Source organism: Hypanus sabinus, chromosome 2 (assembly GCF_030144855.1).
Source record: "Hypanus sabinus isolate sHypSab1 chromosome 2, sHypSab1.hap1, whole genome shotgun sequence".
Classification (NCBI taxonomy): Eukaryota; Metazoa; Chordata; class Chondrichthyes; order Myliobatiformes; family Dasyatidae; genus Hypanus; species Hypanus sabinus.
The window spans coordinates 12,116,307-12,142,754 of NC_082707.1; the positions used below are offsets into that span (position 1 = coordinate 12,116,307).

At 41.7% G+C, this 26,448-nt stretch overlaps 1 protein-coding gene across 1 annotated transcript in view; it reads right to left on the bottom strand.

Moving 5' to 3' along the window:
* Positions 1–326: 326 nt before the first annotated feature.
* The window catches only part of LOC132402981 (extracellular calcium-sensing receptor-like), a 56,956-nt gene continuing 30,834 nt past the window's right edge, over positions 327–26,448 (bottom strand). The window contains exons 4-7 of the mRNA XM_059986166.1: positions 22,020–22,311; positions 19,546–20,379; positions 17,618–17,845; positions 327–1,253 (exon numbers count right to left, since the gene is read on the bottom strand). Coding sequence (XP_059842149.1) covers positions 327–1,253; positions 17,618–17,845; positions 19,546–20,379; positions 22,020–22,311 — 2,281 coding nt within the window. The remainder of the gene's footprint in view (positions 1,254–17,617; positions 17,846–19,545; positions 20,380–22,019; positions 22,312–26,448) is intronic.

Here is a 26,448-nt window from a genome sequence, read left to right on the forward strand (position 1 = left end):
TTCAGAATTTGTGATAGAACCTGGTTTGTATAAATTTTGGATTACTACTAGCTGAGGAGAGTTTTTAGCCAGTAAAGGTTAGTCATTAAATAACCAGAAATGTGTATGATGCATTACATTATGTCTTGATCATACTTTCTGTTAAATGTTCGCACAAAAAACTCCAAATTATTCACAATAATTTATAAATAAATTTAAAACATCAAAGTTCATTTCTCAGAAAGTTAACCTATACGCACAACAGAAAAAAATACCCAAAAGATTTTATTAGCGAGGATTACACACACAGATGACATAATGATATAAAAGTATTCAGGTAGTTACAGTTAAGTCCCTTTCGCCATCATTTGTTTCTTTGTATTGATATCCGGTTTCAGTAAGATAATGTAACATTTTGGTGCAAAAATACAAATGAGCAGACCGAAGCTCGATGCCCAAATAGCGAACACTTCGACAGCCACGGTGTACTTTCCCGGAGAGCTCACATAGGCTGGAATAAAAGTTATCCAAACAGCACAAAAGATCAGCATGGTGAAGGTGATGTATTTGGCGTCGTTGAAACTGTCCGGGAGTTTCCGGGCAAGGAATGCAAGCACTAAGCACACAATAGACAACAGAGCAATATAGGCCGACACCAAGTAAAAGGCGATCAGTGAGCCCACATTACATTCTAGTATAACGGTATCTCGGTAATGGCTCGTGTTTCTCAATGGGTAAGGAGGGGAAACACTCAGCCAGACAACGCAAACTAAACCTTGTAAAAGAGTAAGCATGAAGACGCCTGTACGTTGCTGTGCGGGTCCAAAGCAGGTCATCACGCTGCTGTTGGGTAGAGTTGCTTTGAAGGCAACAACGACAAGAACCGTTTTGCCCAAGATGCAGGAAATGCAGAGAACGAAAACAACAACGAAACCCGTGCGGCGCAACATGCAAGACCAATCAGACGGTTGTCCAATGAAGGCGAGAGAACAAATGAAGCAAAGCAGGAGGGCGAATAGCAGCAAGAAACTGAGTTCGGAGTTATTTGCTTTAACCACGGGAGTCTCTCGAAACCGGAAGAAAATGGCAGCGGTGGCCAATGTAAAGCACGCTCCCACTAGAACAAGCGTCACTAATACAAACCCCAAAACTTCTCCAAAAGATAGAAACTCAACCTTCTTGAGAACACATTGGGTTTTTGCCTCATTGGACCAGTAATCCGATGGACATTTGATGCAGAAAAAGTACGAATTTCGAAATAGCGAATGGTTACCCTGAAGTAAATGAATACCGAATGGTACGTGATCAGAGCTTAATATGTTCCCCAAAGAAGAGTGCCTGTAAATGTTTATACTTGAGTACACAAGCAAGTTAGCGATAACCAACACTGTTCACATGTTACTAAATATTATTGTGAGAAGGGAAACAAAAGGTAACTTCAGACAGGGAGGTTATCATTTCAGAATCAGCCACACAGGCTTTCGAGCCTCTTCCACTATTCGGTCAAATCATGGCTGCTCAATAGTGGCCTCAAATCCTCTTCTGTATTGTTTTCCCTCAATCCCAATTCCTTCCAAATATCTGCCTGACTCCATCTTAAATATATCTCATGATTTGTCCTCTACAAATCTCGACAGGAGAGAACCTCGGCGATTCACCAGTATCTGAGACAAGAAAATGTTTGAAACAATGACTGTCTTACCTTGTTACACTTTCCCCTTTTCCGATGCAGCCAAACTGTTCAGCACAGTTACATTTACAATGGGAACCTTACATTTTTGAGTAAAGTCATCCTTCTTTCTATGAAATTCCACAGAAAAAAAGAATTAAACTGTCTAGTCTCCACTGGGTATTGTATTAAGCAGGACTTTATTAACAATAAAAGCTTACATGTGCAATAGCACATTGAATAAAGACCTAGTCCAACCGCTCGGACAGCAGACCATTTCTCTTTAGAACGGCTTCCAACCGTAGAGCGATCTAAGTTTCTCTCAAAAGTTGATACTGAAACGCGATCCACCACTTGCACACCGCGATCTGCGTGAAGAATTTCCCCACAATATTCCACTTAAATAGTTCACTTTTCACCCATTACCCAGGATCTGCAGTTTAATATGCGTGTTTGTCTTTACCTCATTTGTAGTCCGCATACTTTTGTATCCCACAGTAAAATTACCCCTCAGACTCCGGGGGCTTTAGAGAATAAATCCCAGCCTATTTATTTTTACCTGTAACCAGCTGCTCAGGTTCCGGCAAAATCCTTGCCAATTTTTTTCGACAGTCTGTCAAATTCATTAGCATAGTTCATGTCGAAAGGTATATAAAACTGCATTCAATTATCTCAATTAGGCTGTATCAACGTCTTATACAATTTCAACATGCCATGACAACTCTTGTACGAAGTACAGTGATTAATAGAGGCCACTGTGCCAGAATATTTCTTGGTAAACCTATCTACCTGTGGAGGGTCTTTGAAGGAATTTTGGATATTTACCTTATATGTTTCTTGATTCCATTGTTCTACTGCACTCTGCGATCCAGTGGTGTTCCCCGTATGAACCATCCGGCTTTGGTACACCACTTAGGGAGTTTTGTTGTTTCTCTTTCTCACTGTCCACTACAATCATGATCTTGGTGTCACCCGCAATTTTACCTATCCAGTTTACCAAGTTATTATCCAGATTCTTGATATAGGTAACCTACTCAGCGGATACATTCCGATTCAGCCATTAGACCATAAGGCATAGGAGCAATTTAGCCCATTGTAGTCGCTGTGCCATTTCATCATGATCGCGGATCCCATTCAAGGCCATGCAGTTGTCCACTTACTTTAAACTGGATGTCCGACCAATCAGGAATCTACCAACTTCCGCTTCAAGAATTGACACGGACTCCCCCCCCCCCCCACCCAACACAATCTGTCGCAGAATATTCTACAGATTCACTACTTTTTGGCTAAAAAACAAGAAACCAAATTCCTAACTTCTGTTCTGAGCGGTCTCCCCGCAAATTTGTGGCTGTTCCCAGTATGCATCTAACTTAACAAGCCCTTTCAATATTCGGTTGTTTTTAATGATATCACGCGCGTAATTCTAAAGTCCAGTGAGTGCAGTCCCAAAGCTGACAAACTTTCCTCGTATATCAACCCCTTCATTCCCATAAACATCCTCGGTAACCTCTTTTGGATAATCTGTGATGAAAATAGGTACTTTGTGATATAAGGAAGCGAAAGCTTTTGTCTATACTCAAATTGCAGCCAGACTAGCGTCTTGCAAAGTTTCAGAATTGTCTTCTTGTTTTTATATTCTGCTCCCCCTGAAATAAACGCATGCATTGATTTTGTCTTTTTTATCACAGACCCATACTCTGTAATAATCTTCTGGTGGTCTTGCACGAGGACATGTATAGCCCTTTGAGCATCTGATGTTTGAATGTTCTCCACAATCTGTACCCACTCTAATTTGCCTAACGCCACAATGGGTTAAACACAGATACAATTTCACTGGTGCGCGCGTCACACAGGGTTAGATTCCCTCGACAATATAACAACCTACGTCAGGTTGCTGCACATCTACTACAGCTCAGCATTTAACACCATTATTCCCACATTCGTGAATGGTTAGTTACAGAACCTGGTACTCTGTACACCCCGATAGCCTTTGTATTTCCTGCATTTGCATCATTGACTTCCCTTAGTGAAAAAACAGAATCTGTGTGGTTTGGTGAGAACACCTCTTCTCGCTGACGGTGAACACTGGTGCAACTTAGAGGCATGTGCTTAGCCTACTGCTCTGCTCTCTCCACACCTATGACTGCGTGGCTCGGCACAGCTCAAATACCATCTATAAACAATGCAGCCATTGTTAGTAGAATCTCAGATGGAGCCGCGAGGTCACAGAGGAGCGAGATATACCAGCTCGTGGAGTGCTGTGGCAGCAACAACCTTGCAATCAACATCAGTAAAACGAAAGATCTAACTGTGCAGATCAGGAATTGTAATACGAAGGAACACATAGAATTTCTCGTACAGGGATCAGAAGTGGAGAGAATGAGCCGTTTTAAGTTCCTGAATGTTAATATCTTTGAGGACCTGGTCCTAATATACCGATGCAGCTATAAAAAGGCAGGTCAGCGACTATACTTCATTAGGTGTTTGAATAGATTTGGTGTAGCAACAATAACAGTCAAAGAAAAATCTGCCGATGTTCTGTAGAGGGCATTGTGTCAGACTGCAGCACTGGCTGCTGTGGGGTTGGGGTGTGCGGGGGGAATGCCATAGCACCTGACAGAACGTAGCTGCAGAGGACCGTTAATTGAGTCGGCTCCATCTTGCACACTAGCGTACAAACTATGCAGGGCATCTGCATGGAGCGGTATCTCAGTAAGGCAGACCGTACGGTACTAAGTACGCCAGCACCCAGGGCATGACTTTTTCTCACTGATACCATCAGGTAGACTCAAAGCACACACACACCGCGATTCAGTAACAGCTTATTCCACTCTATCATCCTATTTCTGAATGGAACTTGAACGTGAAGATTACTCAGTTTTTAAATATATATGATTTCTGTGTTTTGAACGATTTGCAATCTATTATATATATATATACGTGTGCGTGTGTCGTTATAAATCTATTTACTTATTTACTTATATATCCATCTATCCATCTATCTATCTCTCTGTCTTCTGTATTATGCATTGCATTTAACTTCTTCTGCTAGGTTAACAAACTTCACAGGCATATCCCTGTAATATTAAACCTTATTCTGATTCTGAGTTAGATAATAGTCGGCATTATTGATCCTTCAACCAATGTGAATTGTCAATCTTTTCCCAAAACTGTATTTCAACTGCAATCTCCTTACCCCTTAGTTAATTTACCTACGTCCTGCTGCAATCACATTGCTTCGTCACATATCCCTCCACCTATTTTCTTATCATACACAAATATTAACACAGAGCTATCAATTCCACTATCTAAATCATTTGCAAACAATGCAAAAATTCGCTGTCCCAATACTGTCTCCCAAGGAATATCACTGGTCACTAGCAGCCAACTAGTAAAGGCATCTATATTCTACCTCGCTGCCCTACCACTGCCTAAGAAATTCCTCCATCCATGTCACTATATTTCCTCTAACAAATCCTGGCTATACATCACAAACTAAAGAAACTTTACAGATGCCGGAAATCCAAATAACACACACAACATGCAGGAGAAACTTTGCAGGCCAAGCTTCATATATGAAAAAGAGTACATTCGAAGCTTCGGTCTTCCGGAAATGTCTGGGTGAGAAACATCAACTGTGCACATTTCTACAGTTGCTGCCTGGTCTTCTAAGTTCCTCCAGTATTTTGTGTTGCATATGATATGGTCTCTTTGTCTTCCTTCCTACATAAAATGTGTAGAGACATCTTCCGGGCTATGACAGATTTAACTGATTATTTAAGGAATATGACCAATGCACCCGATACCTCTTTAGACACCTCTTTTTGACTATGCCAGATTTAAATGATTATTGAAAGAACATGAACAGTGTAGCCGCTTTCTCTGCAGAAACCTCTTTTTTTAACACTCTGGGATGTAGTCCAGTTGATGCATGTGACCTATCTAACTTAAGACTTTTGATTTCGCCAACCACTTTTCTTTTGTAATCATTAAGGCGTCCACTCCGGTCCGCTGACACTCACCAAATCGGTCATACAAATCGGTCATATCTTCCACAGTGAGGAAATGTGCAAGGTATTTAATAATTTCAACAGTTCATCTGACTTGCTGGCGTCAGAAAGGCAATGATCTGATACCACTCTCTGTCCTCCAGTGCTAATGCAATGCCCAATCACATTTATTTGACATGTTCAACGCTAAACGACTGAACATACTGACCAAAGATAAGGGATCTTGTCAAAAGCCTTGCTAAATCCCAAGCAGACTACAGCTAATGCCTTACCTTTATCAACTTTCCTCGTAAGTAAATTATAAGTTTGGCCAAACACGATCTGCCACAACCAAACCCATATTTACTATCCTTATTCCGTCCCTGTAGAAATAAATACATATATACCCGGTCATTTCGAATACCTTCGAATAACTTTCCAACGACTGATGTCAGGCTCACAGATTAAAATGAACCTTGATTATTTTAAACCCTTTTAAAAACAGCAGAAAAACATCAGCCAGACGGCAATGGACGCACGTTATCTAAGGCTTAGCATATCTTACTCTGGACTGCTAGGACTCCTGCATTTTCTGCGTTCGTCTCACACAGGGAGCAAATTATCATTTCCTGGGTGTCTATACCCACAAATCTATCTCAAGGTAGAAACACGTTCTTCTCTGTAACCTATCTAGCGTTCATGACCTCACTGCCGCTTTGCTTCACTGATGTAAACTCTGTGTGAAGCTGCCGAGTAAATAGAGATGCAAAAATATCCCTTTAAAAACTTCCCTAACCCCTTCTTTTCCAGGCCCAGGTTACCAGTTTGGTCTTCCTGAGGATATTTTCCCCCTTGCTATCCTCTTGTTAGAAACTTAGAAACATAGAAAACACACAGCACAATGCAGGCGCTTCGCCCCACGAAGCTGTGCCGAACAAATCCTTACCTGAGAAATTAACTAGTGTGACACATAATCTTCAATTTTTCCGAGGTCCATATAACTGTCCAGGAGTCTCTTAAAATACACTATCATATCAGCCTGCACCACCGTCGCCGGCAGCCCATACCACGCACTCACTACTCTCTGCGTAAAGAAAAAAGCTTACCCCTGATATGTCCTCTATACTACTTCCAACCACCTTAAAACTGTGCCCCCTCCTGCTAGCCATTTCAGCTTCGGGGGGAAAACATTCTGACTATCCACACGATCAATGCCTGTTATTATCTCATACACCCCGATCAGGTCATCTCTCATCCTCCGTCAGTCCAAGCAAAATAGGCAGAGTTCACTCAACCTATTCTGATAAGGCATGCTCTCCAATCCAGGGAACATCCTTCTAAATCTCCTCCGCATCATTTCTATCGTTTACATATCCTTGCTATAGTGAGGAGACCAGAACTAAAGACAGTACTCCAAGGGGGTCTGATAAGAGTCTTATATAGATGCAGCATTACTTGTTGGCTCCTCAACCCAATGCCACAACTGATGAAGGCCAATGTACCGTACGCTTTCTTAATCAGAGGGTCACACTGCGCAGAGGCTTTGAGTGTACTATGGACTCAGACCCAAAGATCACTCTGCTCCTCCACAGAGCCACGATTCTTACCATGAATAACATATTTTATCCTCATATTTGTCCGATCAAAATTAACTCCCTCAAAATTTTTTGGGTTGAACTCCATCTGTCACTGCTCACCCCAGTTTCGTATCCTATCGATATCCCACCGTAAACTCTGACACCCTCGACACTATCCACAACTCCACGAATATTTATGTCATCGGTAAATTTACTAACTCATCCCTTCACTTTTTCATCCAGGTATTTGCAAAAATCACAATGAGTAAGGGTCTGAAAACAGATCCCTGAGACACCACAGTGATGACGTATCATCATGCAGAATATGACCCGTCTACAACCACTCATTGCTTTCTCTGGGCAAGCCAGCTCAGGATCCACAAGACAACGTCCCCTTGGCTACAATGCCTCCTTACTTTCGCATTAAGCTTTGCATAGAGTACCTTGACAAATCTCCCGCTGAAATCCATATACACTGCATCTACTACACCAAAATTAGAGATTTTAAACAGCTTACAAAGAGATGGTCCCAAAACCGACTCCTGCAGTGCACCACTAATCACTGCCAGCCAACCAGGAAAATATCCTTTTTTTTTTTCTCCCACTACCTGCCTCCTACAAAACAGCCGATGCTCTCACTGTCTGTGTACCCTACCTGCAATGCCATGGGTAAGTAGCTGATTGTGAGGCGACTTGTCAAAGGCCTTCTGTAAGTTCAATATACAACATGCACTGCATCCGCATTAACTATCCTAATTGTAATCTCCTCAAAATTTCCAACATGTTCGAAATTAGGGATTTTTCCCGAAGGAAAACATGCTGACATTACACTATCTTGTCTGGTATCACCAAGTAGTCCATAGACTCAACCATAAAAATTGACTCTAACATCTTCCCAAACACTGAGTTCAGGCTGGCCTATAATTTTCTTTCTGCTGCCTTCCTCCTTTGTTAAGGAGCGGAGTAACGTTTGCAATTCCACATCCTTCGGGACCATGCCAAACTAATGATTTTTTTGAAAGATCCTTTCTAATGCCACCGTCATCTCTAGCGTTGCCTTTTTCAGAACCTTGGATGCAGTTGCACTTGACCGGCAAGCTCATGTACCTTTAGGTGTTTCAGATTTTCTGAGCACCTTCTCGCTGTAACAGTACGTTCACACACTACAACATCAGGGATATTGCTAGTGACATCCACAGAGAAAACTGGCGCAAAATACTCATTAAATTCATCAGCCATTTCATTGACCCCTGTAATTATGTCTACTTCCTCAGTTTCTTGCAGACCTATATCCACTCTCATCTCTCTTTTATGTTTAAGTACTTAAAAAAACAAACAAACTTTGATATTACTTGCTAGCTTGTTTTCATATTCCGGCTTTTCCCTTCTAATGACATTTTATTTGCTCTCTGTCGATTATTTAAGACTTTCCAATCTTTTCTTTCCCAGCACGGTTGTAATATATAATTATTTTATATATTTTGGATTACACATATCCTGTACCTTCCTCATTTTCTCAGCAATGAACGCCATTGCTGCTCTACTGATATCCCTGCCAGCAGCTCTTTACAAATTATTTGGACCAACTTCTCTCTCATAACACTGTAAATTTCCTTACTCTAATCAAATACTACTACATCAGACTTCATTTTCTTCCTATCAATTTTGAAATGTAACACAATTATATTCTATTCACTGGCTCCTAAGCGTTATTTTACCTTCAGCTTCCAGATCACCTGCGGCTCTTTACATAACACTGAATTAGTATATTTGATCCCCCAACAGGGTCAACGGCTACTGTTGTATATATATAATTTTCTGGGATTCGACAAAATCACTCTCTTTATATCCATTCCCAAACTCATTTTCCCAATCGACTTATATGTTAAATTCGCCCAGGACTACAAAAGCATTTCCCTTTAGACTTCGCTTTTCTATTTTCTGTTGTAACTTGTGGTCCACGACTCAGCTACAGTTGGAAGGTGGGTATATGACTGCCATCAATGTCCTTTAACGCTTGCAGTATCTTCACTCAACCAACAAGCATTCAACATCTTGCAATCGTATGCAACACCATATTACTGATTTCATACCAATGATTACCAATGGAGCGTCACCAACCCCTCATCTACCCTCCAATCCCTCCGATATGACGTGTAAAACTGGACGTTCAGCTCCCAACTTCAAACTATCCTTCAGCCATGATTCAGTGATGGCCGTAACATCATACCTGGAAATCTGCAATATTGCAACAAAATTATCCACCTTATTTCTTATACTACGCTCATTTAGGTGCAACACATCGAGTACTGTATTTGCTATCCTTTCAGATCTACACCACTAATGCTTTGGTAACCAGTCTACTGGTTGCAACTAAGTCCCATCACTTGCCTGCCTTTCCTGACAAACTGGCTGGACGCGACATTAATATTTTTATCATCTATCCTAACCGTGGATTGCCACCTTATCGTGGTGGAGAAGCTTGCGTGGTTCTTAGATCCAAAGAGCGATGCCATCTGGAGCTATGTTCCTGGTAGATTCACCCATGGCGGTAAGGTCGAGGGTCAGTTCCTGACATAGAACAATTCAACCATATAACCATATAGCAATCACAGCACGGAAACAGGCCATCTCGGCCCTCCTAGTCCGTGCCGAACTCTTAATCTCATCTAGTCCCACCTACCGCACTCAGCCCATAACTCTCCACTCCTTTCCTGTCCATATACCTATCCAATTTTACCTTAAATGACACAACTGAACTGGCCTCCACTACTTCTACAGGAAGCTCATTCCACACAGCTATCACTCTCTGAGTAATGAAATACCCCCTCGTGTTTCCCTTAAACTTCTGCCCCCTAACTCTCAAATCATGTCCTCTCGTATGAATCTACCCTACTCTCAATGGAAACAGCCTATTCACGTCAACTCTATCTATCCCTCTCAAAATTTTAAATACCTCGACCAAATCCCCACTCAACCTTCTACGCTCCAATGAATAGAGACCTAACTTGTTCAACCTTTCTCTGTAACTTCAGTGCTGAAACCCAGGTAACATCCTAGTAAATCGTCTCTGCACTCTCTCTAATTTTTTGATATCTCTCCTATAATTCGGTGACCAGAACTGTACACAATATTCTAAATATGGCCTGACCAATGCCTTGTACAATTTCTACATTATATCCCAACTTCTGTTCTCAATGCTCTGATTTATAAAGGCCAGCGTTCCAAAAGCCTTCTTCACCACCCTATCTACATGAGACTCCACCTTCAGGGAACTATGCACTGTTATTCCTAGATCTCTCTGTTCCTCTGCATTCCTCAATGCCCTACCATTTACCCTGTATGTTCTATTTGGATTCTTCCTGCCAAAATGTAGAACATCACACTTCTCAGCATTAAACTCCATCTGCCAACGTTCAGCCCATTTTTCTAACCCGCATAAATCTCACTGCAAGCTTTGAAAACCCACCTCATTATCCACAACACCTCCTACCTTAGTATCATCGGCATACTTACTAATCCAATTTACCACCCCATCATCCAGATCATTTATGTATATTACAAACAACATTGGGCCCAAAACAGAAACCTGAGGCACCCCGCTAGTCACCGGCCTCCATACCGATAAACAATTATCCACCACTACTCTCTGGCATCTCTCATCTAGCCACTGTTGAATCCATTTTATTACTCCAACATTAATACCTAACGACTGAACCTTCTTAACTAACCTTCCATGTGGAACTTTGTCAAAGGCTTTGCTGAAGTCCATATAGACTACATCCACTGCCTTACCCTCGTCAACATTCCTCGTAACCTCTTCAAAAAAATCAATAAGGTTTGTCAAACATGACCTTCCACGCACAAATCCATGCTGGCTACTCCTAATCAGATCCTATCTATCCAGATAATTATTAATACTATCTCTAAGAATACTTTCCATTAATTTACCCACCACTGATGTCAAACTGACAGGTCTATAATTGCTAGGCTTACTTCTAAACAATGGAACCACATGAGTAATACGCCAATCCTCCGGCACAATCCCCGTTTCTAATGACATCTTAAAGATCTCCGTCAGAGCTCCTGCTATCTCTACACAAACTTCCCTCAAGGTCCTGGGGAATATCCTGGCAGGACCCGGAGATTTATGCACTTTTAAATTTCTTAAACGCGCCAGTACTTCCACCTCTTTAATTGTCATAGGTTCAATAACTTCCTTACTTGTTTCCCACACCTTACACAATTCAATATCCTTCTCCTTAGTGAATACCAAAGAGAAGAAATCGTTCAAAATCTCTCCCATCTCCCTCGGCTCCACACATAGCTGACCACTCTGATTCTCTAAGGGGCCAATTTTATCCCTCACTATCCTCTTGCTTTTAATATAACTGTAGAAACCTTTCGGATTTACTTTCACCTTATTTGCAAAACCAACCTCGTATCTTCTTTTAGCTCTTCTAATCTCTTTCTTAAGATTCTTTTTACATTCTTTATATTCCTCGAGCAATTCCTTTACTTCATGCTGCCTATATCTATTGTAGACATCCCTCTTTTTCCGAACCAAATTTATAATATCCCTTGAAAACCATGGTGCTTTCAAACCTTTAACCTTTCCTTTCAACCTAACAGGAACATAAAGATTCTGTACCCTCATAATTTCACCCTTAAATTTCACCCTTTAGCCAAAACCTCAATAGTGGAACAGGTGGACGAAGTTACTGCAAACTCATTGTCTGTGAAGACGGATGAAGGCTGCAAAAAATCCATCAACTCCAATCGTCGTGGTTTCCTTGATATTAGTATCTGTTGGTTGATTTGTGAAGTATCTTCTGCTTCTTGGAGTACAACATCAAGGACACTTTAAGCAAATACACGCACAGGCATCTTCGCTTCCTGGAAACAGAACGAAGACCATAATTCCAGACCTCGAGGGATAGCCTCGACGACGAAGACCTATCCCTTGGCTAACTCCGGTCCCCACACCCCTGCCTAGTTAGACACACACCCTAACAGCTCACAAACCTGCTCCCTGTGTTTCACGTGGAAACCGTCACTTTCAAACAGGTAAAAATACCCCCAGAGCAGTTACCAATTAATCAAATTCCTGAAACCCTGCCAGCTGCAACAGCTTCACAGCCACGATTTTATCTGTTAAATCGTCTTATTAACACTTGGGACAGTCAGCAATTCAGAAATTACTACCAGGGTGGTCCTGCTTTTCAGCTTCATACACAACACTCTAAATTCTCTTTTAGCTCCTCATTGGTTTTCTTTCTTCAATTGTAGTTGGTACCAATATGTACTAAAACTCGCTTTCCTCTCCAAAAATGTTATAGACGCGATCCGTTCACTCTGATCTAGTTCCCAAGGACTATTTCAAATCCACTTGGAATTCTGTGCACTTATAAAGGACATTTTTTTTTCACTATATATTTTATATATTCTTGCCTACCTAACTCTTTTTTCATTAATGTAGTCCCAATAAGTATATGGTAAACTAACATCACGTTATCACACCGGAAAATTCTGGCAACAGTCACCGATCTATGTTTGCTCTTTGAAAACTCCCCAACTGTTGTGTGATGTTATGTGATCCTACGAACATATTCAAACTTCCATGTCTCTGACCTCTACCCATATGGCCTCGCTGGACGACTGCTCCAGTCGGTCCTCTCTGAGCATACTGTGATATTTCCCTGCCTGGTAATGTCACACCTCCTCTCCCCAGAAGGCAGCTCTCAACGGAGCACAGTCTTCGAGCCATACCTCCTCCAGCATCGTCTCACCAGCAATACAGCAGTAGGCAATCCCGATGGACAATTAGTCCTAGCTAAAACAGACGGTAGACTGATGCCTCGCCTCCTGTCTCGTCACCAAGGACGGGAATCAGGCATGCTTCCAACGGGGACTTGCGATTGCAAGTGAATCATCCAAGAAGTCCTTCTGGGTTACACTGTATACTACATTCCAGTATGAACTCTGAACATAGTCAAATCGGAAACATAGTTACATCAAACATCAGCATTCAATTCCTGCCCTTTCATGCGCGATGAACAATATATTTCCAGACAAACCTGCTGTCGTGGCGGTTTTGATCCCATACTCTTGGAAATCCCATACCCTTAAAGGTAAGGAGGTAACGTTGAGATTCTAGGAAGGGCTCTCGTGGAGCATTCTGAGCAGTTCTCTGCCTCTGAACTTAGAAAAGATACGTTCAAACAGGTGAGAGTTCAAAGGAAGTTCACGAAAATGATTCCAGGGTTGGAGAACTTGTCATATCAAGAGCGTTTGATGATTGTGTCTATGTATTTTTACTCTTGAGATGAATGAGGAATTAACTTGTTGAAGCTTATCGAATGGTGAAGTGCCGGGGTAGAGTGGATGAGGCAAATGTATTTCCCATTCTAGGAAGTCTACGAACAGAGGACAGATTTTTTTTTCACCCAGGGAGGTGCGAATCTCTGGAATTTCATCAGTCTATGTCTTTAGGAATATTTATGACCGACGTTGTTGGATTTCTGATTGGTCTGGGCATGAAGGGATACGGAGTTGATAGGGACAATAAATGATCAGCCGTGATGAAATGGTGATAGGACAAATACCCTTGCTGTGCTGCTATATCCTATGGACTCGTAGGCACACTGAACTGAAGTTTAAAGTCCCTTGGTGGAGCAATGGTAAGCCATACCACTATGATATTACTGCCCCTTAGGTCAGGTGCGAAATCCCTCTTCTCTATAGGACTACATTTCTGAAGCCATCCTTACTGCACAATTTGCTCAGCGTCGCCTTCAACAGTACGATCCAGCAATTTGTGGGCGTACTAGCCCATTGCACGTGTAACAACCATCACATAACAAAGATGAAGGTCCTGGCCTTTAGCGCAGCAGCAAGCTCCACGAACTAACTTTCCAGGACCACGTCGGCTCGCGTAAACAATTATTTTGTAACTAAGTGCACTACGACCTCTGGCTGCACAACATCCACATAATAATACCGAGAATCGATCCGAGATATGACTAACACGTGTATCCGGGATCTAACATGCCACCCGGGACATCCATTCTGATTGCCTGATCAACGAATCTTCCATCAATATCGCCCTGATCATTTCGCACCCCCGGTGAGCCACAGACGTACCCTCGGTGCCAGAGCCTGACTGATGTCAATTTGCTCTGCTAGATCAAAGCTACGAATAGTAGAAAAATCGGTACATCTCTTGGAGAGGGGCACGGCAGCATGGGGTACACTTCATTGGTGTCGATCTCCATTCCTCGTCCAGATGTAACATAGTTTTCTGTGTCTTTTCTATCAATTCCTCAACCTTCCAAATGACGAAAGTTTTGTCCAGTTTCAATTGCAACTCCTTAACACGGTCTTTTAGAAGCTATATTTGGATCCACCTCTTACAGGTGTAAGAGGACTTCAACATTCCCACATCTCGTGAGAGTACCATTCCTCTCCTTTGCCTGGCTTCCCCACTTCTCTGTGTATGCAAAATGAAATAAATAATACATAGCGAATATAAAAATCTAAACGTGGCCTACGTGGATCTTCGACTCCCCACTCATACTGACCCTCACACGCAATAGCCACTCTTCTTAGAACTAACTTCTTTTTCTTCCATCTTTCCAAGTGCATAAATATGCACAATCCATTATCTCTTCGGAAGCAGTGGCGTGCAAAAATAGCCAACTGTCTCCGCTCGCTTCATTTAAAGTTAACAATATTCCAGGCATGCCTTCCACATCAGCGGCATGACAATGTTTTACATTTCGCCAACATGGAAAATGTAACTGAGTGTTTCGTTTCGCGTTGTTCTTTAAACTGGGTGTTGATTATGTCGACCGTAAAACCTACGTTCAGGTTTGCCATAAATATTGGAAATGTGCAGCCTTATAAGTAGCACATAAAGAAGATACGTATATAGGAGACTGCAGAAGATCGAATCTAGAGTGAAATATTTGATACAGAAAAGGAAGGAGCTGCTAACCTGAATAGTGGGTAATTTATTAGGAAGTATTTCAACGGACGGGATAAAAGAGTGTCTGGGTATACAGAGACAGAGGGACATTCAAAATGGCTTTGCACGGTGCCGTTTGGATTTAACCAATAGTACTGCGTTTTCGAGGAAGTTAACAGGAAAGTAGATGAGGGCAATAGATGTTGACTACAGGGACTTCAGAACGACCTTTGCCGAGGTCTCTCTTGGGGAACTCATTAGGGAGTTTCAGTCTGTTGGAATTCGGGATTACGAAGTAAATTATCTTCACTGCAGATTCCATGGACTTGCAAGACATGATAGCCTCTTTGACTAGATATCTGTGACTACTGATGTGCCGCAGGGATCGATGCTGCGTCTGCTGTTTCTTGTCATCTCTACGACTATCAGCACGATAATATGGTTCACTGAAAAAGCAAACTGCAATTGATACCCAGACAGTTTGGATATCGGACAGTGAGGACTAGTGTCACAACGTGTAGCGGAATATGGAACAACTGAAAACAATGGTGAAAATGGCAGATATGACGTGGAGACAGGACCCAAATGCAGGACGCAGGCTCTGAAGTACTAGGGGCAGGACAGGAACAACTAAAGGATACACCAAGATGGGAGACCGTGCTGAACGAAGGTAATCCTGGGGTTCAGAGTGTTCATGGCGAAGGCAGGACCCTGGAGTTCATGGCGAAGGTGGGACTGCGGCTAGGTAAAGGATGGGTCTATGCGACAAAGAATACTAGGAGGATAGCCCCCTGGGCGGGCCAAATTGCTTCTGGGCAGGGTCCGGTCTCCCAAGCAGGAACACATGGGCCTGGGCAAATCGCGGGGCACCTGGGCAGGATGCGGGGCACAACCCATCGGAAGAGCGGGGTAGGAAAATGTCAGAGTCCCCTGCCGGGAAACGGCAGTCCGGCCTGCTTACCCGACGGTGGACAGGTTTCGGAAGGGAGCTCGGTCCAGGGTGACTACAAGAACAGACTTACAGAACTAGATGATGAGCAGTAGGTAATCCAAGACGGGGTCGAAACGGGATTGCCAGGCTAATAGCGCAATGGCGTAAACAAGGCAACCCGGACGGAACAGCGGGTACAAGACAAACAGAGGAACAGGGCAAAACAGGACTCCCCCCCCCCAACTAGACACGGTACCAGAGCCCCTAATTACACCTGCCAGCCTATAGGTCTCAGGTGCACCTCCTTATGATCCTATTTGGGCTTAAGGGTGCAAGGAGGAATGGCTTCATGACCCGGAGTCCGGAGTCTGCGGAACGGATCAAGACCTGGAAAGCAGGCTCCAGACCGGACCATAACAAGATAGAACTTCAGAAGGACAAGCTACGACTTGCGCAGTGAGCGGCAGGGCACAGGGTTATTCGTTAACTGCAGAGCGCCGAGCAAGCTGTCAACATAAGTGTTAGATTATGGATTGATACCAACATTAAAGATAAATTTGGATAAGAGCATGGATGGAAATGCTTAGAGGTCTACAGTCCAGATGTCGTACCATTGGACGACGGTGCTTAACAGGACCGAACATAGTAGATGGTCGAATTGCTTGTCTCGCTGCTGTAGAGATCTGTGCCACTATCACGCAACGAAGCCAAATTAGGGTTAATTATTGAATTAACGTTATTTTTTTACATCCCTCACATACACGAAGAGTAAAAATATTTAGTTTAGGTCTCCATCTAATTGTGCAATGAGCAATCATAATAATTTATAATAAATAGAACAGCCAATGTTTATAAAGTGCACGCAATTCAGCGTGAGCGCATTAGACTGATGGCTTGGTGGAGAAGCTGTCCATGTATCGGTTGGATACATGGTTTTAAGGTTACAGCATGTTGCTCTGGGATGGAAAATAGAAAGTGGATTCACCGAACGACACTGATTTTAGAATGACCAATTTAGTTCTTCGAGCTCCTGTGCAGCTTGGTCATGTCCAATCTATTCTTGCCATAATTCCCATTGAATGCCAATTACGCTTCGGCCTCAATATCATTCAAATAGCTGCCTTTTTCCATCTTAAGCAGAACTCATGATCTGGCATTCAAAAGCGACATGGAACAGACTGCCGCGTAGAATCACAGACATCATAGAAATAAATGTCCATGCACCTCAGACTGAAACGATAAGCATCCAAACTCGTGATTTTCCCCCTTACTCCTAACTGCTCAACTGATCTCAACGTCTACCCTGGGGACTTGTGTCCTTGAATCAGCACATACCTCATTCTTCAAAACTCGTAAGAAAACGGATTATATTGTCGAGACTGCACTTTATATTGCATTAACTTAGAGGGTTATTGGTCGTCCATGTTCCTATAATATCACTAATATTATAGGCATGAATCTATTTTTGATTTCGGCAGCATAAATGCATTGCAAAAAGAACCATACCGTGTTTCCGCTTGTACTCCACATAATTTCTTCGACATTCAGCGTTATCTCCCGCCCAGATGGAGCCGTGCCGTCATAATATCCGACGTTTACAATATCGACGCTGCCCTTGAAATTCGTTTGTAAATTCACGAAATCGTATCTGGGCACCGGGTCACCATTTTCATCAAAGTACACGTTTTCTCCAGTCTTCGCTGTGAAATTTACGGTGCGGAGGTAGTGCAGCAACTAGGGGAAAGGCAGCAAAGGAGGCTTTTCTTTAACCTTTGATTGAATTTGGTCGACATTAACACAGTCATGCAATTTCACCCTGAACGTGCTCTAATTGAAATGTTTTGAACTACAAGTACCACATAAAGGAGAATCACACAATGGTGACCAATATTCTCAATGAAAGGACTGTGAAGGCTGTTGCGAAGTTTTTAAAATAATTTTGCAGGTGGGTTGCAACCAGGTTGATAGGACTGAAGTTAGGGATGTTGGATTTCAAGCGGTGATAGTGTATATTGAGGCTGTTAGGGGGAAGAAACATTTGAGTGGGAAAAATTGTATTCAGTAGGACGGGTTGCAATTTAAAAGGGTTCCAAATATTTCAAAGTGTGTGAAAAAATACTGAATGCACACAATATTCGTAAAAGGATAGGCGATCCAGTAGCCAATTAAAATTGGTAAATATGATGTTGTAGGTATCATAGAGTGAGTGTTTAACGACGACTGCAATTGGGAGCGTAATATTCAAAGATACAGAGTCTATTGAAATCATAAACGGCAGGCAGAGAAGGATAATTGCCTCTGCTGGTAAACAATGGCATCGAAATTTCAGAAAGAGATAACATACAATCAGGATATGTGGACTCCTTGTGGGTAGAAAAAGCTGACTAAGAAAACGGTAATGGGAAACATTTTACGTGGCCTTCGCTGTAGTGTACAAATCAAAGCGGAAAGAAAAAAAATAAGTCTCACAAATCCAATATTTCCTTAGTCAACCAGGATGTAAATACGCAGAAACACTGAGGAAAACAAGTTGATGCTGGAATTTGTAGTTTGCTCCGATGTGTATTTTTGAGGCATCTTGAATTGAGCTCACTATGAGATGAGCAATTCTGGATTGGATATTTTGTAATGAACTGCATATGATTAAGGACATTAAATTTAAGGATACTTTTGAAAACAGTAATCGTAACGTCAAAAAATTCGCTCTGCAATTTCATAGGCCGAATTCAAAGTCAGATATATAAATACTACAATGGAATAAAGGTAATTACGCAGTCAACAGAGGAACGCTGGCTAAGCTTGATTCAAAGCGATCACTACCAGAGATAAAGGGAGAGCAGCAATAACTGCTGTTTCTGAGAGCAAATCAGAAGGCGTCGGGTAGATGAATACCAAATAAATGAAGCATTCTGAAAGCAGGCCGACGACAGCTTTGCTGACAAAGCAAGTTGAAGACAAGATAAAAATAAAAGAAAGAGCATAAAATAGCACAGGTACTACTGGGAATCTAGAGGAGATGACATATGAAGACGGGTTAATCAAAAATATGAAAAACTATACCAACATGTTATGTTTTATTTAGATAGGGAGGAAATAGATGACGTTTAAGTATTGGACCGCTGGTAAATGACACTGGAGAGCCACTAACAATGGAATGAAATGGGGAACAAACTGAAAATAAAACTACTGTGCATCAGTCTTCGCTGTGAAATTCATTTGCAGTATGACGGAACTTTGAGAGGGCTAGGCAGCAAAAATATCTGGAGATGCTAATAAAAGTGAGATGCTTGGGAAGCTGAAAGTTTTGAAGTAGATAAGTCACATGAACGTGATGGAGTGCTCTAAACTATAGTTACACTATAGCTGCACACCGCTATCATACCTGTCGCCGTTGTCAGTTCTTTATTTCTTTGCTACAGAACATATAGTCCTACCTGCCAAGGCTCAAAATTTGCAATATTCGTGCATGTGTTATTCATAAAGGGTCCACCTCCGTCGACACAAGTTAAGAGATCGTGCAGGGCGTGAGCGATGGAGTAGACTGCTTTATACACGTGGTATGAACTCCCGTCCATTACGGCTGGAAGGTAGCTATTCTCTATGCCTTCCATCTGTTCCTTTCCTGTGCATTGCCGAACATGACCTGGAGAGTTATTCGGGCTTGTCTCGTTGCCGGTGCTAAAAGAACAGCTGAACAGACTTTCCCAGAACTCCGTTATTAATTTATTGCCAGGAAAGTTGGAAGGATGAACATTATGAAGATGATCTCTGAGATCATCTATCTCTGTCCTTCGGGTGGCTGGACCAATTGTCCCAGTGAGATAAATCGCTCTTTGTTCAGCAGGGAGAAGATTTCTTGTCACCCAAGACTCACTTCCAATCCATTGTATGCCCGTTACATTTTGTCGCCAAATCTCATTCAATAAAAGTCGCATATCACCAGCGTGAACAAAGGCTACTACCACCTTAGTAGACGCCTGTTTAATTACTTGAACAACTTTATTGATTTTTTCTTGCGAGTCGGTTCTGTAAAATGATTCAGAGTAAGCAATACAAATCCCAATCTTTTCCACATGGTCCAGGAATTCCTGCATTCCAAAATTACCATAATCGGTGTTACTTCTAATAGTACCGATCCAAGTCCAGCCAAAGATTCTCACCAGTTCAGCGAGGAGTTTGGACTGGTATTGGTCGCCAGGGATAGTTCTAAAAAATGTCGGATATTCTCTTTTATCGCTGAGGCAGGAGCAGGTGGAGTAGTAACTAACCTGTGGAGAAAGAAGTTAAGGAAATAGATGAATAGCAGCATCTGGTTTTGAAATGTAAGTGTCAGATAATCCTATTGCAGTCCATTGTGATTTTTAAAATTTGTTCGCACATCACCACAACATTGAAAATACAAGATGAAGGACGTGCAAAATGAATAAGGACTATTACTGACAACATTTATGTTTTCTGGTAATAAAACATTGGTTACACAATCACGATTTTTGCATTCCGTTCTGTTCTCTCCATTGTAGGAATGACGTGCAGCCTTCAGAGGAGGAGCATAAGGGGTTTGCCAGAAATCCTCTTGGATTATGGATTAAACGCCATAATGACTTTGGACAAATTTGGGTCGTTTTTCCTGGACAGGCTCAGCTTGAGGAGAGGTCTAACTGACCTTTATAAAGTACATTTACAGAGTAGATAGTGGTATATTTCTACCATGTTTATAATGTCTAACACCGGAGCTCATGAACTTAAGGATAGATGGTCTATGTTTAAAATAGATTTGCTGAGCATTTTTTTTAGTCAGGGATTGGGGGTGCGTGTAATGAGCTGGCAGGATTTATGGAGTAAGTAAATAAGACGGACTCATCTACACTAGCTTAAGCGCATGAACATGTATAGAAGAGGGTAATGTGGGGAACATATACACAAAAGGGGCTACTTAACATAGATATTTCATTAATAGTTGAATTAGTTCGGAAAAACAGCAATGGTCAGAAGGTTCCGATCCTGAGCTGTACCCTTTATATTCTGCTGGCTCTTTTCGTTTACAGCGAGATTTATCAAATACTGTATTCGTTTTATTTTTTTCCGTTTATTGCAGAGAATGGTGCATAACTGGATCTGATGGTTTTTATGAGGATCTTATTTAGTCAGGGTCGGCAAGTAATACTGTGCCAGCTATATACAGGAAACGGAAGACAGACTAGTATGATTTCGAGAGTTAGCAGCCTCCCGTGCAGCAAGCCCCATCTCCTCACACATCTGATGATCTAATGGACCCGCAAAGACACATGGTGTTCTACACATGCACGATTTCCAGGAGTTTCTGGTCAGCTTTGTACTGAACGTTAGACTGCTTTCGGACCTCACTCTGGATTGTACCTCGGGAATGACTCCTGAAGCATGTCGAATGATTGAGTATATCTGGAAGGCAGCGGATGTTTGAGATTACTGTTTCCTTTCTCCGAGATGGCCTACCAACCACGGCTAACGAGCCACTTCTAACCGAAGTGACAGGTATTAACGCGTCAGCAAGTGAATGTCCCCACGTCTCCTCTGGTAGAAACGACCTCGCTGGGCCTACACGATAAGTCATTAGTGAAGGCAAAGAGCTGAACTTTATTGTTTGAAACTATTTGGGTCTCAAGTTATTGGGAGCATTTAATAGGTAGCGTAAGTTTATCCTCACCACTTCCAGGGTTATGGCATCCTTACGGTACCTCAGACTAAGATCACTACTACAAAATCTGATATCTAATGAGTTTCAGTTACTATAAAATCTCAATATATAGAATACTTTTATTGTGTTAGTTTCCTAAATTAAAATGCATCCCTATTTCAACTCAATCCACACCTGATAATCAGGAAATGGTACCACCTTAATAAAATTGCAGTCGGATATTGGATATATTACCAGCGGAATGCCGAAGGATCCCATTGTCCTTGCCGTTACGATGGAATTTGTGGACATATCGCAGCCAATAATGGCAGCGACGTTGGAGGAACCTCTACAATAATGATATTCAATTGATTCTTCCTCCCCGTTGATCAAAGCCAGTGCTCTTTTCGATGCGATCGCAGGGGATGAGCAGTCATCGTAGATCTTATACCCGAGTGTGATCCCTGGGAGGAGATTCGCATTCAGGTTTATTTCTTCAATGGCAAAAATCATCGTCTGTGCCAGTCGGAAGCTTGCAAAGCCAAAACTGCAGTATAAATATAAGATCAAATTATAAAAGTGTTCAAATTCCTAATACAATTAGATATCAAGTCAAAGAATTATAACGTACATCCACTCTTATAGTCGGTAAATGGTGTCTATAGCACCGACCTAGCATGTTTCACCATCTCGAGATAACATATACAATTTATTTCAGAGTAACCAACACAGTCAAATCTACCTGTCGGTAGGGATCAAGTAGAATCATATTCCTAAAAATACAAAGGCGTGCTCAGAAGTACCGGGACAAATGGGACAAAGACGATACAAATACTAAAACAGACCAACTCTATAGGCCGGGATGAGTGAAGTGGTCAGTCACGTTTCCGGCCGACATTCTTATTCAGGACTGCAATAGAAGGGTGTAATATTTCATATGGGCGTAGAGCCGAGGCCTGCCGCCTCTCTAATCCCGGTGGAGGGTCTCCGTCCGACGTATCGAACCCTTACTGTCGTGCAGAGATGCTGTCTTATCTTCGGAGTTTCCTCATTGTTTTGTATCTGTTACTCAGGATTTTCTGCTTCTGCTGAATCTCCTGAGTCTGCTTACTGAGGACGCGGTGTGCTGAGGTAATATGATGATTTGTAGTCGTTCTGCAATAATTGAAGTTAATTTATTGACAAAGTATGCTTCCTTCAGCAGTGGTAGTGATTGATATTCATGTGGATCCTATTTGAATTGTGAGTAAATTGAAGTGTGAGTGGGTAGACAGCCAGAAGTACATAATATAAATATACTTCGCCGCCTTCCGTTATTTCAGTCAATGCTTCTGAAATTTGATTTGTGTAATTTTACTTAAATATAAATACAGAAAGAACATTGAACTGTTCAGTACAGAGGCACCCCAGCGGCTAATGATGTACTGCCGAACTATTTGTACTTGGAATTAATTGTCTAATTAATCTAATTATTTCTGCCTACGTATTGTCCGATCTCCACACTCATTTCCATTCCCTTCAAATTCTTGTGTCCATTATATGTCTACTTAATTTGCCTCCACCACCACCGGCAGCGCATGCCAGCGAGCCAGCAACATCTTTGTCCAAAAAAAACCCATCTTATCCGGTCATCTCCTTTCATTTTCGCCCTTCACACTTGTGTCCTCTGATGTTGTACATTTAGATAGTTGGAAATTATGCAGTCTTGCTATTTTATGATTGCGTCATAATTTTATAATCTCTGCTGAGGTATCATCTCAGCATACGCTCTTCCACGAAACACTAACTTAATTTGTCCAATGTTCCCTGATAGCACACACCCTCTAATCCAGATAATATCCTGGTCAACCTCACCTGCACCATTATCAAAGTCTTCGTATCGGCCCTGAAATCGGAATACCCGAAATAAATGTAATACCACTGATATTTCCAAGTACAGTTTTTTTGTCACAATTTAAAGAATCAGATAAGCGCGTGTCTCAATTTAAAATCTTAACACATCCTTAAAGTCATTTAATATTCATTTGAGATTAGGTTAAATATTTCAATACAAAGAACAGATTAACACGTATTTCAATGAATATTAATGTACATCGTAGCTGAAAGTTCTTTTTAAATGTGAAGATACGTTGCACACAGGCAATGGGGAGCTCGTGCGGCATTTAGGCAGGCATTTTGAGAGTAGAAACTGAAGAAATGCAGACTGTTGGATTAGTAGGGAAGGACAGTATAGTTGGCATTATCATTGTGCTGAAAGTACCAGCTGAAAGTTCCTCTGATTTATGATATAGTGAATTTCATCGAAGTATAGGCAATTTGTCAATGAAAATGGCAGGTAGGGCACTAGCGTATATTAAGAAAGTAAAATTATTAGTCATTTCCTCTCTGACAAATAAATTTTTTAATGGACGCAGAGTCAAACAATCCTATTCCAAGGCTTCTCGGCTTCGAATGATAACAGTCCAAGATTGTAGTAATTTGCATAGTGTTTTGGGCACTGCTCAGCACGTTATGGAAAGAACTTTCCTTCCATGCATGCCGTTCCTACTACATCAGCAGAGCAGCTGGCGTAATCCAACGCCCCCACCCCTCACACTTCTGGCCCATCTCATTGTGCATGTAAGAATAAACAGCTGAACACGTATATCTATGAAGGAGAACCATTTCCATCCCGTTGTTATAAGAAGATTTAATGTTCTGTCATTAGAAAAAGATGAAAGATTAACCATAGAATCCAAGCTATTATGGCTTTCCACATGATTAACTAACTTCACTAAACGTTCTTGATAAATGTGAAAATATATGCTGTATTTTATAATAGTTATCCATGTTACTATATCGTCAGTACACTTTTCCCATGAAATTATACAGGCATGTGTTGTTGTGTTTAACGAATTAATAATGAACGCAACACGTATCACTCCAACTGGATGAGAAAATTAGATACTTCCACAAAACGCTGTAAATGTCTTTCAGATGTTTTCTTGGCTTTGACACATACTTGGCATCATGGCAAATGTAGCACATGATCTCTCAGGGTAAAAGGATTTTCCAACACAGGAGAGTGCTATTTTGATTTACAATAACATTTAAAATGTTTGCAATTGTAGTCGTATCTAAACGTCGAAGTTGTCGCGCCTGGCAATGAAGAAAAAAACGAAAAAAATGCGTTGTCACCAGAATGCGAGATAAATCCTTCCTGATAATTGTCCGCAACGTCAAGTCAATAATGCGGCCACGAAACTTGAATAAGAGTTATCACAGCAGAGGCGGTGCTGTCCATCACACCGATGCGGGTAAACCCATCGTACTAGCGAACTTTCTGTGTGCGGTCTGCACATTAAACGGACGTTCCTAACCTGGAGAAGATCTAAAGTAGGCCGAAAAAATCACCAGTCCCAAATGGGGAGCAGATGCTCTGATTAATCAAAGGCAACACTGCTGCAGAGAAGAGACTTTTTTCTCCAGCTTTGTATTACATTTGTACGCCAGAGTGGTTGATATCTAGCCGTATGAATTGCGGTACCATTACCGAAGGCAGCCAGCACTTCTTGCTGAACTCCTTCTAATTTGACATTTGCAGATAATGCAATTGCTGTACTGCACAATAAAAAAATCAGTCTTGTCAGACTTGACCAAGGGTGTACTCCTTCAGATTTCAATGAATCTGATAAAAGGAACTCTCGCTGAAGCGTTGATGACGGACAGAGCAACCTTGAGGGAAAACACCTATGTCAGGGAGATATTCATCGATGACAGCTCAGCATTTAATACTATCATTCTCCCAATCCTGATTGAGAAGATCTAGAAGCTGGAACTCTGAACATCCCTCTGCAATTGGACTAATGCAACTTTTTAACAGGCAGATCAGAATCTGAGAATACGTACACAACGATGGAAGAACTCAGCAGGTCAGGCAGCATCTGTGACAAAAGAACAGTGTGTACTTTGCGTAATTATCCACCCGAAACCTCACCTGTACATTTCCTGCCACAGCATCTGCCTGATCGGCTGATTAGCAGCTTGCTTAAATTACGTGTTGACTCCATCATCTGCCGCCACTTTTGTCCCACTGATTATATCTCTCTCAAGATATACCCAGTATTATGCACAGAATACCCAATACACAATAGTTCGGACAACTATTAACTGGTACACCACCTACCATGGATGTGACTTCATGCACCTTTATGTGATTGCACAATTTCTAATGTTGGCGTAGCGGTAAATCAGGCACTTTCCTTCGAGAAAATGCATTGACCAGCCTTGTATTACTAGGATCTCTGAGCAAGAATACACATCCAGTTATATTGTCCACTGCAGCAACATAATGAAAAGAAGAAACGTATACTATTCAAGTCAAGTCAAGTCAGGTCAACTTTTATTGTCATTTTGACCATAACTGCTGGTACAGTACGTAGTAAAAATGAGACAAAGTTTTTCAGGACCATGGTTACATGACGCCGTACAATTCCGTTCAAATCTAGATTCTTTGTGTCATGATTTTGTTTCCATCTCCGAATGACAATGGAAGTGGTGTATAACAAACATATGTTTGTGAAGGCACACGAAAACTAACGGTAATTCAAATAGTTCACGTTGATGTACAATGGAAAATAAATATTATTCAAGGACGTTGCTAAGTAGCAATAAAGGACAATTACAATTGTACAGAAAATCATCA